The sequence below is a fragment of the Chinchilla lanigera genome, unplaced genomic scaffold, assembly GCF_000276665.1.
Source record: "Chinchilla lanigera isolate Chin_1 unplaced genomic scaffold, ChiLan1.0 scaffold00021, whole genome shotgun sequence".
NCBI classification, from domain to species: Eukaryota; Metazoa; Chordata; class Mammalia; order Rodentia; family Chinchillidae; genus Chinchilla; species Chinchilla lanigera.
In genome coordinates this window covers 973,720-988,025 of record NW_004955422.1, presented here as the reverse complement: position 1 = coordinate 988,025, position 14,306 = coordinate 973,720, and the positions used below count along the sequence as shown (strand labels likewise).

General features: G+C 51.7%; 1 protein-coding gene across 5 annotated transcripts in view; it reads left to right on the top strand.

The window, feature by feature from the left end:
• The first annotated feature begins 10,959 nt into the window (after positions 1-10,959).
• The window catches only part of Ddb2 (damage-specific DNA binding protein 2, 48kDa), a 15,465-nt gene continuing 12,118 nt past the window's right edge, over positions 10,960-14,306 (top strand). For 3 of the 5 annotated variants that reach the window (XR_001233896.1, XR_001233895.1, XM_013513922.1), the window contains exons 1-3: positions 10,961-11,233; positions 12,816-12,952; positions 13,544-13,735. Coding sequence is in view for 2 of the 5 variants with exons in the window: in XM_013513922.1 (XP_013369376.1) it covers positions 11,113-11,233; positions 12,816-12,952; positions 13,544-13,735 (450 nt within the window). In the remaining 3 variants the exon portion in view is untranslated. Of the gene's footprint in view, positions 11,234-12,815; positions 12,953-13,543; positions 13,736-14,306 lie in introns of all 5 variants that reach the window. The other 2 variants (XR_001233894.1, XM_005383999.2) reach the window with 2 other exon arrangements.

The following is a 14,306-nucleotide window of genomic DNA, read 5'->3' as shown; positions in this document are numbered from 1 at the left end:
CCCCGGTCGGTCGCGCGCTCCGGGGTCTGCTCCGGGCCGACAACCGAGGGTGGCGCCGGAGGCACCAAGGTCAGATTTCGGCTTTGCCCTCCCGCACCTTTGCAAAGCTCGGATCCGCGAGCAAGCGGGACCCGGCCTGCATCTACCCCCAGGGGCTCCGGGGGCGACAATGCTTTGCATTTTTTGCTGAGCACAGCATCCTTAGACGGTTGCTCGGGCGAGGTCCCAACCACCCCCCTAGGAAGCATTAGGATCCCCATTGTACAGATGGTGGAAACTGAGGCAGAGACCTGCAGGGACTGCTCTTTAGGTGGGCGGAGCCGGGGCTGTAAAGCCGGGCCGGGTGCGGGTACAGCTCTGCTAATCTGGAGCTCATTCTAAGGCCTGGGACAAACACGCGGCGGGGGTGGGGGAGTGGGACAAAAACCACGAGCTCCTCCCTCTCCGCGTTCTTAGTGCCAGATTTTGTACCGCGATTCATTCTTCAAGCCCTTCGCCCCTCCACCCCCTTATCAATGCCGTAGTTTTTCCAGGTCGCCAGGATGACCCTAAAGAAATCCTCCCCGCCTCGAACCACCCTCCCAGCCCCTCGGGATTTCTCGGAGCCTGCCCCGCTTGTTATTTATATCCACTGGAGCGGTCCAAGAATGTTCCGAGGCTGACCTAATCGCCACCTGCTCGGCCCCTTCTCCTCCCGCTCCCTCCTGCGCCCGGTGGCCCAGCGGCAGCGCCCTGCGTCCCAGAGACCAAAGGGAGCCCGGGCCGGCCGGGTCCCAGCCCCCAGGGTTGCACCGAGACTGGCTTCGTGCTACAGAGCGCTCCCAGGGGAATGGGCGGCTGGGGACCCGGCCCCTGGCTGTCCCCTCGCTCCCACCCCAACCCCTACTCCCTGAGGAGCGTGAGTCTGTGCGTGCAGATTTTCAAAAGGCAGCTTCAAATATAAGAAAACGGCGTTGATTCAAAGTCCGGGAAGAGTTTGGGAAGCCAATGGGTCCGCTCACAAAATGGACAAGGGTGTGCGAGGAGAATGAATGGAGGTGATTCAGAGGTAACATTAGCTGCCTCCCCAAGGTGCCTGGAGGCGCCCAAGACGCTCCACCTTCGGCTGGCCGACTCTGGCTGCGGGTGACAAATCGACCCTGAGCAGTGGATATGAAACTGGAGGCCTCGGCTTCCGAAACCAGTTTCAACACCCACTCTCTTGGGCTTGGAGGAGTCTTCTCTCCCTATCTGTTTCCACCTTTATTAAACCTGGCAGGTGACCGGGCTGACCTTCCTCCAAGCCCTGGGCCCCAGCTCATTAAGATTGTAAAACAACTGCAAATGAGAGGAGCTGGGGAAATGTCTAATAGCAGCCACGGTGCTCTGTATTATTTTAAATCAGTTAACAGCCCACCGAGCGCCTGGGGGCCTTTACATACCTGGACAGAAAGTGTGAAAATACAAGGATGAAATTAATTACCTATTAAAACCTCATTAAAAATAAAGTTGGCAGCCAGGCTCTGGGATCTGGGGAGGCCGGGCCAGGGAGCTGCAGGGAAGAGCGCCGCTCATCAGAGTCAAAGCAGAAGGGGCCGTGCGCTGGAAAACATCTGGCTTCCCTTGGGTTCAAAGCGGGAAGCAGAACACAGACGCTTTGCAGCTGATCTTCATTGTCCCAAAGGTACTGTAGGGAAAATAAAGCAAAACCCACAGCACCCTGGGCTGCTTCAAAGGTGAAAGGACACCAGGATGCCCTCAGAAAACCCACTCCACACCAGTGCCGCCCCTGCCCCATCAGGTATCCAGCTATGCAGCCAGACACGCTTCATCAGACTGCTTCATCAGCGCCATCCTCCACTGGAATAGGGTTCACAGTGACCTACCAGGGGCCGGAGGGTCAGGTAAAGACAGAAACCCAGCAAGAGGCAGCTTCCCAAGTGCAGATTGGTCTGCAGCCAAAGAACAAGACACTCAGGGACTCACCTTGACTTTCTGGAATGTCCTGAGCACCGTGCTTTCATTTGTTTATTTATTCACTCATTCATTCATTCACCAAGTCCAGAAAACATTTGGGTTTTTCCTCTGAGCTCTACCCTATGCTAGGTATTGGAGATACACAGAAAATAAAGCTGTGCTCTAAGTGTCCAGCAGCTCTGCCATATGGGGGGCAGAGGTGGGAGAGACCTCCTCTCCCAAGGATCCAGCACCAGGCTGGCCTTGATGAGCGGCGATTAGTCATGTGGCGGGGCATCCATGTGAGCATGGGTTGTGCCAAGCCAGGGGGTATGATTTTGTGACCAAGCAATTCTACCTCTGGGTATCAACCCCAGACAAACACATCTACAAGGGCAGGAGGAAAGACAAGGATGTTCAAATATAGTACTGTCCGTAGTCAGGGAAACTGGAAACAAGTGACCATCCCGGGGGCGATCCAGTATTGTAGCTATCCAACTAAAGTCCATCACGCCGTACTCTGCAACCCTTCCAAAGCAAGGTGGAGAAAGAGACTTGGGGCTGGGTGTGGTGGCACACGTCTGTAATCCCAGCACTCGGGAGGCTGAGGCAGGAGGATCATTGTGAGTTTGAGGCCACCCTGGGCTACAAAGTGAGCTCAAGGCCAGCCTGAACTGCATAGTGAGACCCTGTCTTGAAAAGACCAAGAAAAAAAAAAAAAAGAGAGAGGGAGAAAGAGACTTGGGTCTTGTTTTGTTTTGTTCTGTTCTCCTTTTGCTTTTTTGCAGTGCAAAGAGTGGGACCCAGAGCCGCGTGCGTGTAGGCAAGCTCTACCCAGTCCAAGAGACACTTCCACAGCACAGCTGAGTGCAAGAAGTAAAGTGCGAAGCACACTAACTACTCAGAGAAAATAGACCGAGCTGATTGAGGTAGCTAACTCTAAGGAGCGGCCTCCTATTGGTGATATCTGTGTAGTGTTAGATTTGGTGGAGGGGTGCATGGGGAACTGAACCCAAGGCCTTCACACTGAGCTGCATCCCCAGCACTGTTTTTATTTTTGGGACAAGATCTCATTAAGTTGCTAAGTTACCCAGGCTGAGCTCAAATTTGCCATCCTCCTGCTTCAACCACCCAGAGTGCTGGAATTATAGATGTGCACCCCCACCACGCCCAGTTCAGCATCAGAATCATTATAATGAAGAACTGAGTATGTGGCTCGGAGGTAGAGACCTGCTTACCACACAGGAAGTCCTGGGTTTGACATGCCTATCATCCCAGCAACTGGGGAGTTGAGGCAGGAGCATCACTGCAAACTGGGGGCCAGCCTGGGCTGCGTAGCAAGAGTTTATCAAAGAAGAATGAGGAGGGTTCCAAGTGGGTGTTGGGTCTAAGATGGTGCTGTCCCATAGAACGTCCAGCAGTGGATGAGTTCTATAGCTGTGGGGTTCAATAAGACAGCACAAGTCACACAGGGCACTTGAAATGTAAGATGTGACTCAAGAATTACATTCAATTTTATGTATTTAAACCGGGCGTGGTGATGCACACCTGTAATCCCAGCACTCAGGAGGCTGAGGCAGGAGGATCGTTGAGAGTTCAAGGCCAGCCAGGGCTACAAAGTGAGCTCAAGGCCAGCTTGAACTGCATAGCGAGACCTGTCTCAAAAAGACAAAAAAAAATGTTATATATTTATTTTTGAGATGAAGATCTCAATATGTTACTCAACTTGACCTTAAACTGCTAGATTCAAGTGATCCTCCTACCTCAGCTGAATTTATGATCTTCCAGCAACACACCTGACTTTTTCTTTTTTTTTCTTTCCCTACCAAAAACAAAACCTTTGGGACACAAAAAGTTTGTGTCCACCTTTGGGACACAAAGTCTCACTGTGTAGTTGAGGGTAGTCTTGCATATGCAGCCTAGGCAACCCTCCTGCCTCAGCCTCCCTAGTGCTGGGGATACAGGCATGCACCAACACAACTGGTGTCCCTTTCTTTTCTTATTTGGTTTTCTTTTCTTTCTTTCCTTCCTTCCTTCCTTTTTTTTCTTTCTTTTCCTGCTAGGGATAGAATGCAGCCTCCTGCCTACTGAGCACACGCCTGGGGGAGGGTAAAGGCGAGCAAGCAGAGAGGCACCCTGTTTCTCCAGTTTCTCTGGGCCTCTGGACATTGCCCAGCATCCCTGACAGGCAGCTGAGTACAGTGTCCTGATCAAGCGTAATGTTTTTAAGATCCCGAGCAGCCCTAGGGGAAGAGCCTGTCCCATCTGAGTTAGGGAGAGGGGCTACCCGGCGGGGAGGCCACTTCTGGGTTAGGACACAGGAGGAAGCGCGAGGAAGGGCTGGAGTGAACCAAATAGCAGGCTTGGATGCAGCTGTAGGAAAGCTCCTTGGGGTCAGGAATTTGCCCAGGGCGGATTCTTTGGAAAGAGACGGGGAGTTGGCAGGAGGAGCCCAGGCGCTGCGCTGCACGCCCACCTTTCAACCACTGGGCTGGAGGAAGGCGACTGTACATCCACACATCCGCCTGGTGCATCTGGGGCCTTCTTAGCTGGCGGAGGGGAGGCCTGGGCCGCGGGGGGGGCGCTCCTGTGACTTAGCAAGCTTTCAGGAGCCCCCTTTGTGTGCTGGACATGGGGCTGCAGGCTGATCCTCAGCGGGACAACAGCGGCAAGGTCCCTGATCCTGTGGAATTTTCCACTAAAATCAAACAAAGCTAAGCATCGGGGGAGGGCAAGGTGCAGGTCACGGGTCAGCGTGAGCCCCTGGGGTCTGAGCCCCAGCAAAACCAGGAGGATGACCCAGGCCTATAATCCCAGCTGCTCATTGGGCTGAGGCAGGAGGATGGCAGGTTTGAGGCCCACCTGAACTACATAGCAAGACCCTGCCTCCAAAATAAAAAGAAGCGTTTGTAGAAAATTCAAATTTCAGTGTTTGTGAGTCAAATTGTATTGGAACACAGCCACACTCATGTGTTTTCATATTGTCTTCCTACCATAGCAAAGGTCAGAGTGGCTGCAACAGAGATTGTGTGGCTCACAGAGCCTAAAGTGTTTACTGTCCGGCCCTTCACACAAAATCTAGGTCGACCCATGGATTAGAGGGAAACAAGAAGCAGACCCAGGCGAGGTGGCGCACACCTATAATCCCAGCACTTGGGAGGCTGAGGCTGGAGGATCACCATGACTTTGAGGGCGGTCTGAACTACATAATGAGACCCTGTCTCAAAAACAAAACAGAAAAAAAGAAAGAAAACAAAACAAAGGAAAATAAAAACAATTCACTTTTGTTTGTTTTTGCTTTTTGAGACAAGGTCTCTCTATGTAGGGCACCCGGGCCTTGAACTCACTACATAGCCCAGGCTGGCCTCAAACTCACAGTGAGCTTTCTACCTCAGCCTTGCTAGTGCTGGCGTCACAGGTGTGCACCACCATGCCTGGCTAAGTTCACTTTCAAAGCTGGGCACGGTGCTTCCTGGCTGTAGTCCCAGATATTTAGGAGGCTGAAACGGGAGGATAACTTGAGCCGAAGCAATTCAGGATCAACCTGGGCAACATGCCAAGACCCTGTTCCCTCCCTCAAAAAGAAAGAAGGGAAGTGTCGGGGAGAAGAAAAGAGCTCACTTCTGGTCACACTGGGTTTGAGACCCTAATAGGACACCCCGGGGGCTGTGCCACACACCGCTGGTGACATCACTGGTGAGCCAGAGACCGGGACAAGGAACAGAAGCCATGGTCCCCAACCTGGCCATGGAGCTCACCACCCCAGGGCAAGCTCAACAGACAGAGGCCAAGAGGACAGAGGGTGGGGACGCAGGCAGGGGCAGTGTCCAGCACCAAGCATCCCACTCTGCCCTCTGTCACCGAGCCTCACGACAATCCCCACGGAGGGGCACCTACTCTTCCCAGCTGACAGAGGAGGAAGCCAGCAAGGAAGCAGGAAGTGGCACTGCTTGGCCCAGCCTGGCAAGCCCGTTTCCGCCGGCTCAGGCTGGGCACCAGGAAAGACAGGCCAGAGAGTTTCTCAGCTGCCGCGATCCTGTGGGGTGACTGGAAACAACAGGAATGGGTTGTCGCACAGCTCTCAGGGCCGGAAATCAAAATCACAGCGCTGGCTCTTGCGAGAACCTTGCTCTGCCTGGCTTCGGTGGCAGCTGGCAGTCCTTGGCAGCAGGAGTCTACCGCCACTCAGCTCCAGTCTGTCTCCACCCTCCCTGGCTCTCTGTCTGCATCTCATCTCCTTCGGCCTTGTTCTTTTTTATTTTTATTTTTTGGCCTCACCTTTAAAGACGTACTTGCACCAGGTGTGCTGGGGCACACCTGTAATCCCAGCACCGGGAGGCTGAGGCAAGAGGATTGTCATGAGGCCAGCCTGGGCTACCTAGTGACTTTGAGGCCAACCCGAATTACAGAGCGAGACCCTGTTTAAAAAAATAAATAAATACCACTGGATTTTGAGCCAGATAATCCACAAAGTTCATCTCATTTTCAAACCATCTCCAAAGACCTTTTTCCCAACCCAGGTAAAAATGATAGGTTCTGGGGGCTGGGGATATAGCTCAGTGGCATAAGCGCCTGCCTGGCAAGCGCAAGTTCCTGAGTTCCATCCCCAGTACTGAAAAGAAAAAGAAGAAGAAGAATGATAGGTTCTGGGGATTAGGATGCAGACCTACCTTTTTGGGGATCACTGGTCACCCCACTATGTCAGGCTACCCAAGGCCAAAGCTGTTAGCTTTGGAAATCTCTTGCAATGCTCCTTGCACTTAAAAAGTAGGAAGTTTTCTTTTCCCTAATCTAGTTTCATAAATGAGCCTTTTGAAGAATAGCTCAGCAGCCCTGTGGCTGCCAATGGCCTCTAATTAGGACAGAACTGACTCGGGGCCCTTAGGACTCAGGGTACTTGAGCACAAGGGGAAGCAGGGTGCACGCATGGGCAAGGGCGCCACTTGGGAATCGGGCTGTCAGGAGGGGCTGTGGGTTTGTGCCAGGACACCATCCACCAGGCTCCTGGCTTCACCAATAAGCACCATGCCTCCAGCAGCCCCTCTACAGAAAACATAGCCGCTGGTTTTCCCTGGGGCAGTGCTTGGTCACCAAAAGGGGATGTGCCACCCCTGGCCGAGGAAGAGGCGTGGGCAGCGGGAATGTGAAAGAATGTGGCCCCCTGCCGACATGGGACTCCTCCCTGGGCCCATAGGACCCAGCTTGGGTCACTTTCCCTCCTGCGCTGTCCTCAGAAGAGAACTTTGCGTCAGCAGGAGCTGGACCCCAATCCCCTTCTTTTTATTTTTTTCAGGCAGTGGAAGCTGGTAATCTTTGATCTGTATTGGTGTGCCTTTGCAGTGCATAGCGATCACAGTCCTTGTGGGGGGTCACTGAGTGCCCGTCACAGTCTGGATTCTTTTTTCAGCCCCTGCCCTGCCCTCCCATCCCTCTGTCCCTTGGTCCCCTTCCCTTTTGCAAGCGATCTCCCTCCCTCTTTCCTATTGTCTAGCTTTTATTTTGTTCTTTGCTTATGCTTTGGCTCTCTCATGTAAGAGACACCATGCCATACTTAAGCTTCTGTATTTGGTTTATTTCACTTCACATTATAGTCTCAAGGCACAACCATGCTCCTACCAATGACTCAAATTTATCCTTCTTTATGGCAGAGTAGTACTCTGCTGTGTCTATATACCACGCTTTATCCATTCATCTGTTGATGGACATATAGGCAGCTTCCAATATTTAGCTATTATGAATTGTGCTGCTGTAAACACGGGTATGCATGGATCATTGGGATATGGTGTCTTCAACCCTTTCGAGACAATACCTAGAAGGAGACGAGCTAGGAATCCTGTTTTTCTGATTCTCTGGTCTCCCTCCTCTGTCCACAATAGATATCTTACTGGTGAGGGTTTTTGAGACTACCAGACTTCTTCACCAACTTTATCAGATCTTATCAGTAAGCAGCACTTCCATGGGAGATCATACAACAACTTCTATTTGTAGAATACTGTACGGACTGCAAAGCATTTCCCATAGATGGCACAAGCACTCGGGCAATTGCCAGCAAATCCAGCTGCCTGGAGAAGAGCCCTGGTGTCCTGTACTGGTGGCATTTCATGACAGACACTGATTTAGGGTGTGGATGCTGCCTCATCCCCCCTAGACAGAAGACCCAGCATTTGGGAGGCTGAGGCAGGAGGATTAGTGTCAGTTTGAGAGCAGCCTGGGCAATATAGTGAGTTCAAGGCTAGCCTGGACTACATAGTGCAACCCTGTCTCAAAAGGAGAGAAGCAGAGAGAGAGGGAGAGGGAGAAGAAGAGAGAGAGAAACAGAGAGAATAAAAATTTGTTTTTGGTACCTGGAATCAAACTCAGGACCTTGTGCTTGCCAGGCAGGCACTGTGCCGCTGAACTGTATCCCCAACCCTCAGAATAAATTTGTTTTGGATTAGGGTTAGATGTCTGACACTTCTGCAGATACCCCCAATTTTCTAAGCCCAGAGTCAGACGCATGGAAAGCACATGCTCTACCACTGAGCTGCGTCCAAACCTCAAATTATATTTTTGAATAGGATATTTAATATTCACAGAGGGAGGAGTCATGCTTCCATAGAACCTTACTGTGAATTTGGTCATATTTGGGCATTTGAACATGGCCTGGGGATGCCAAGCAATAAGAACTCTGGAGGCTGAGTCCTCCCCAGCCTGTTTCCAGTCCTGCAGGAGGAATTTCAGCTTCTGTCCCTGCAAGCTCTGCAGAATCTTCGAGGCTGTCATTTGCAAACCACTAGCTGCACTGACTGTGTGTGGGAAGCCAGCGCGCCTCGCCTGTGTGGATTATGGATGCTTCTGCAGACTCAGCACTGTGCTCGGCTTCACAGACTGCTTGAGCAGAACCTGTCATGTATCAGCCTGCACCAGAAAAATGGTTTCTACTGCATGGAAACTTCCAGGGAGATTACAGTGGAAAGCTGCCATTTGCTGCTTCTGGAGCATGTCACAAGATCACAGCTTTTAAAACTGAAAGGGATCAGGTGTGGTGGTGCACGCCTGTGATCCCAGCACTCGGGAGGCTGAGGCAGGAAGATTCCTGTGAGTTTGACATCAACCTGAAAGGGGTGCAAAGGCCCACCTAGACCTTCCCCTTTCATTTTGTGATGGGGAAACTAAGGCGTGGAAAAATGTAATGATGACCCTAAGATCACATAGTCTAAGTACAATGCTTTTCCACTGCGGAACACTACTTTTTCTAGAAAACACCTCAATAAAGCCACTTATTGTTTTGCAGATCAAAGAAACTGGCATTTCATAGGGTCACGTTCATGCCTGGTTTGCAGGGGGAACACGGGACCTCAATTTGCTGTCACTAGCAGCTTTTGAATGAGTTGCCTTATGATGCCTTATGTGAAAAATAGTAGCACAGAGAGGACCAAAACATCTGTCCAGGGGTTTTCATGGCATGGGTGTTCCATGGCCTGCAGCTCAGTGCTGTTGCACCCTCACCCCCTTATCAGATTGGCAGCATTAAAGTGTATGGATTTTTTATTTGTTTGTTTTTGAGACAGTGTCTTGCTATGTAGCCCAGGCTGGCCTTGAACTCCAGGCAACCCTCCTGCTTCAGCCTCCCAAGTGCTGGGATTACAGGAGTGTGCCACCATGCCCGGCTCACATTGGTTATTTTTTTTTCTCTTTCTTTTCTTCCAGTGCCAGGAATCGAACTCAAAACCTTGCACTTGCCAGGCAGGCGCTGTGCCACTGAGCTAAATCCCCAGACCTACATTGGTTATTTTGAACTGAAGGGGTGAGGGTTTTTTTTTGAGACAGGGTCTTGATGTGCAGTTCAGGCTGACCTTGGACTCACTATAGATCCTAGGCTGGTCCAGGACATTAGAATAACAGGCAAGCACCACTGCGCCCAGCTTGAAGGCACTTGAGAAACAGCAGCTGCAGGAGCGGCTCTGACCTCCCTCTGTCCAGTAAAGGCAGATCAAGAGATTCCCCACGAGAAAATCAAAGGTGCCTCCCTCCCTGTACCAGGAAGAGCACACTCTCATCGTGACTGAGCACCCACACTGAAACAAACCTGTACAAACCTACACGATAACCCTTAGCTTCCATTCGCTTCCCCTTGTACTTCCGGGTCGTGGACTCAGTTCACTGCTCCCAGCTCGGGCCCTTTCGTCTTGCCACCTCCACTGCAGATTCATTGCTCTTTGTGTAAAAGGGCACAAGGGGAAAAACAGGTTTTTCCTCACCTATAATATCGTTTTAAAGTTTATTTTTAAAACTGATACATAAAGTTATACATATTTATGAGTTACCATCTGACGTTTTGATACATGTATGCAGTATTGTTTAAATCAGGTTTAACATATTATTTCTTCCTCAAGTATCATTTGAGATAGTCTCATCATGGACCCCAGATTGGCCTTAAACTTCACCATCCTGCCTCAGCCTCCTAAAGGCCGGGATTACAGGTATATGCCACAGCGCTAACTAAACGTTTACCCTTTTTAACATGGTTAAATCTCTCAAAATTCTTTAAGCTTTTTTTAGTATACGGTATGAGATCATTATCTATAGTCACAACAGCATACCAATACTGTTTACTCCTATCTAACCCTTACAGTATCTCTAATAAAACTTATCTATGAGGTGGAAGGAAGTAAAGGTAAGGCTGTGATTGGCAAAACCGCTGCTGTCCTCATTGGCCAAAATAGGGACACGTCTGGATATTTCCATAATCTGGACAATGTTTATATCTTTTGAGCTGAGACACCAGCAATCAAGTTTCGTCAAGCCCAACACCTAGGGAAGAGGCCAAGTTCTTCGTGCAAAAAATAACACCACTTTCTCGACCCCGGAGGCTGGAAGCGCAGGCCCCGCCCCTCACGCAACACACACGCACGCACGCTAGCACGCCGGACTCCCAGCGCACCCCGCCCTTGAGGAAGGGGCGGGGCTTCCGAGGGGCGGGGCCGGGCTTCCGAGGGGCGGGGCCGGGGCCTCCGAGGGGCGGGGCCGGAGCTCGTGACGGACTAGCCCTGGGCTTGTTTGGCGGGAAGTTGGTTTAGCACGACTACCTGTGGCGGCTCGGCTGGCCTCGTCGCCGCCTCGTCTCTCTTCAGAGGCCGAGAGTTCTCTCTCGTGATCTCGGCCTAGGGTTTAGTGCTCCTTCGCTCCGAGGACGCGATGATTCCCAGGAAGTGCCCAGAAACCCAGAAGACCCCCAAAGTGGTGGTGCGCCCCAGGAGCAGGAGGAGCCCGCGGGAGCCGGAGCCGGCGGCCCAGAAGCCCCGCACGAAGGGCCCCGGTACTGCCCCGCCCGCCTCTGCTTCCCTGTTTGCGCTGTGCGGGTGCTCACGCCGGAGAGCGAGGGGGGCGGGCGCCCCATCCCCCAGGAGCCCCGGGACTCGCCGGGCCCGCTGGTGATGACTGGCACCGCCCCAGGTGGCAGGAAGAAGCAGACCCCCTTACGCCGGTGCCCGCCTTTCAGTCCTGGTGTGAATGGAGTGGGTATTTCGAGGGCTGCTTGAAAGAACCCTAACTTTTCTGGCTGTGTGGGTGCTGAGTGTTTTTGTTTTTTGTGGTCCTGGGGATTGAACCCGGGGCCTTGGCACTGAGCTGCAACCCCAGCATTTTTGTTTATTTTGAGGGTCTCACTAAGTCATTACATTCCGCAGGCAGGGTTGCAACTTCCTGTTTTCCTGCCTCAGCCTCCCAGGTGGCTGAGATTACAGGCCCTTGCCACTGCCCCACTCTTTCGTCTTGAGTTGTTAGCTGTCTTTGCTTTCATCTGTGAGAGCAGCAATTTCCTTTTTTCTCATCCGCAGCGGTTTACCAGAATGTGAGCCTCGGGCTACACAGATTGTGGGGAACTCAAGAGGCTGGAGCTGGTGGTTGAGGAAGTGGTGTTTGTCCTTGAGAAAAACAAATCTGTCGTCGCGAGAAGTCGGACCCTTGAGGTTCGATCCAGTAATACAGCTTGGTGCTCCAGAGTTGCTTTGTGTTATTATAACAACTCGATTTCTTCCCACGAAGTAACCTAGTTAATTTAGATTCATTCCAGATCCTACCAGATCCTCTTACTGCCAGAACAGGTAGGATATAGGATTGACAGTTGGGTCACCTCTACATTATTTTAATAGAGGATTTAAAAATGTTTCCTTTCCCTAAACAGTCACTTCAATGCTGTCCTAAAATTTTGGGGGTGTTTTTGTTTTTGTTTTTATTTTTGTTTTTGTTTTTGTTGTGGTACCAGGAATCGAACTCACAACCTTGAGCTTGCCAGGCAGACGCTGTGCTGCTGAGCTAAATTCCCAGCCCCTGTCCTAAAACTTTTTATCATGTGATTTTTAAATTGCCACCCAACCCAACTCCAGCTTTCCCAGTCCACGTGGGGAAGAGTTCTGCCATGTACCGAACTGTTGTGTGTGTCTTCGGCTCAGCTCTGGGGAACTCTGCAAGGTCGTGTTTACAGTTGCAGTCCAAAATTACTGTTTGCCGCCTGGCATGGTGGCGCACACCCTGTAATCCCAGCACTCTGGGAGGCTGAGGCAGGAGAAAAGGGTTTGAGCCCTTCCTGAGCAATTTAGGAAGACCTTGTCTCAGAAGAAAAAGGACTGGGGATGCAGCTCCGTGCAGAAGCCCTGGGTCCAACCCCAAGTCCTGCCCTCCTCAGATACTCTTTGAAGAGCATTTTTTGGGGGATAGGTCAAATCTCTGCTAAGTGTTTCTGCCCTGTGCTGAGGCTAAACAGACTGTGGAAAGGCTGTAGGAGACAATGGGACAGATTGGCCTTTTTAAGTGAAGTGGCGCTGCTTTCCTGATGAGGCTTCAGCTGAGAACCCTTCCTGAGATTGCAGAGGAAAATATGTGTCTGTTGTTTTTGGCAGGTCCCAGCAGGAGATATGACTCAGGCTGCCTTTGGGCAGGGCTGGGCAGCCTGCAGGTCCCGAAAGCAGGCAGGAGCATCGTTAGGGTTCTGCACCAACATAAGCTGGGTGAGGCTGCCTGGCCATCGATCCAGCAGGTGAGGCATTTCCTAGGGTTTCCACGCTGCCTTTTTCCTGCAGGATAATGGGTTGGTTCAGCAGGTTGTCGCATCCCTCTGACCCTGCAGCATAGGCTCCAGGGCACTCAGCTGAGAAGAGTCTTACTTATGTAAAGGTGGCATGAGCTGGGTGTGGGACTGCATGCCTGTAATCTCAGTACTTGGGAGGCTGAGGCAGGAGGATCACTACAAGTCTGAGGCCAGTCCGGGCTACATAGTGAGTTCAGGCCAGCCTGAATTACATAGCTAGACTCTGCCTCAAAAAAACAAAAACAAAAAACATAAGCATAAAAAAATAAAGGTGTCAGGGGCTGGGGATTTAGCTCAGTGGCACAGTGCCTGCCTGGCAAGCGCAAGGTTGTGAGTTCAATTCCCGGTACCAGAAAAAAAAAAAAAAGTGTCAGTTGGAATGTACTCTGCTCCTGACCTTCCGTGATTAGTTCAAGTCCTCTGCAGATGACTTCAGGCCAGGCACGGGCGGTTCTCCAAAGAAGTTGCAGGGCGGTGGTTTATCCAGGACTGGGGTTTGAAGTCAGTGACCCCACTTCCTCCTCCCTCCCTTCTTGCCAGGGCCTGCAGCAGTCCTTCGTGCACTCCCTGGCTGCTTACCGGATAGCCCAGAAGGCCTCCCCCTTTGACAGGAGAGCCACGGCCCTGGCCTGGCACCCAGCGCACCCCAGCACCTTGGCTGTGGCCTCCAAAGGGGGTGACGTCATGCTCTGGAACTTTGGCATCAAGGACAGACCCACCTTCATCAAAGGGGTAAGCAGTTCCCTGTGCCGGAAGGGGCTGCTGGGAGAGTGCTGAGGACAGGAAGGGTGCTGGTGCCATCCAGTCACTGGATGACCGGGATCACAAGTAACTGGCCATTTTAGACACTTAAGTAGCAACAGGTCTCCAAGACCGGATGTCCACCCTTGAATGTCTGAAGGTATAGCATGGTCACTCGCAAAGTTAAGCCTCATCTTACATCTCTGAGCTGGTTTTGTCCATCCTTAATTTCAGTGCTTCGTCCACACCAGCTCTTTCTATTCCTGGAACTGGGGCTCTGTCTTGCCGCACCCTTTGACCGGAGCACCTTTTCCCATAGCTGCCTTCCCTGTATCTTGAGGTCTTTGCTTGATGACCCCATCAGAGGCATTTATGCTTCTACTCAGGAGGAAGCCCCCACCCAACCAACCATTCTCTGGGTCGTCATCCTGCCCCACCCTCAAGTGCGTATTAGGGTCTGAAATGCTGTCTTCCTCTCTGCATCTTCACCCACTGGAAAGTAGGTGCCTCTGTCATCCCAGCACTCACGAAGCTGAGGCAGGAGGATCACCGTGAGTTTAAG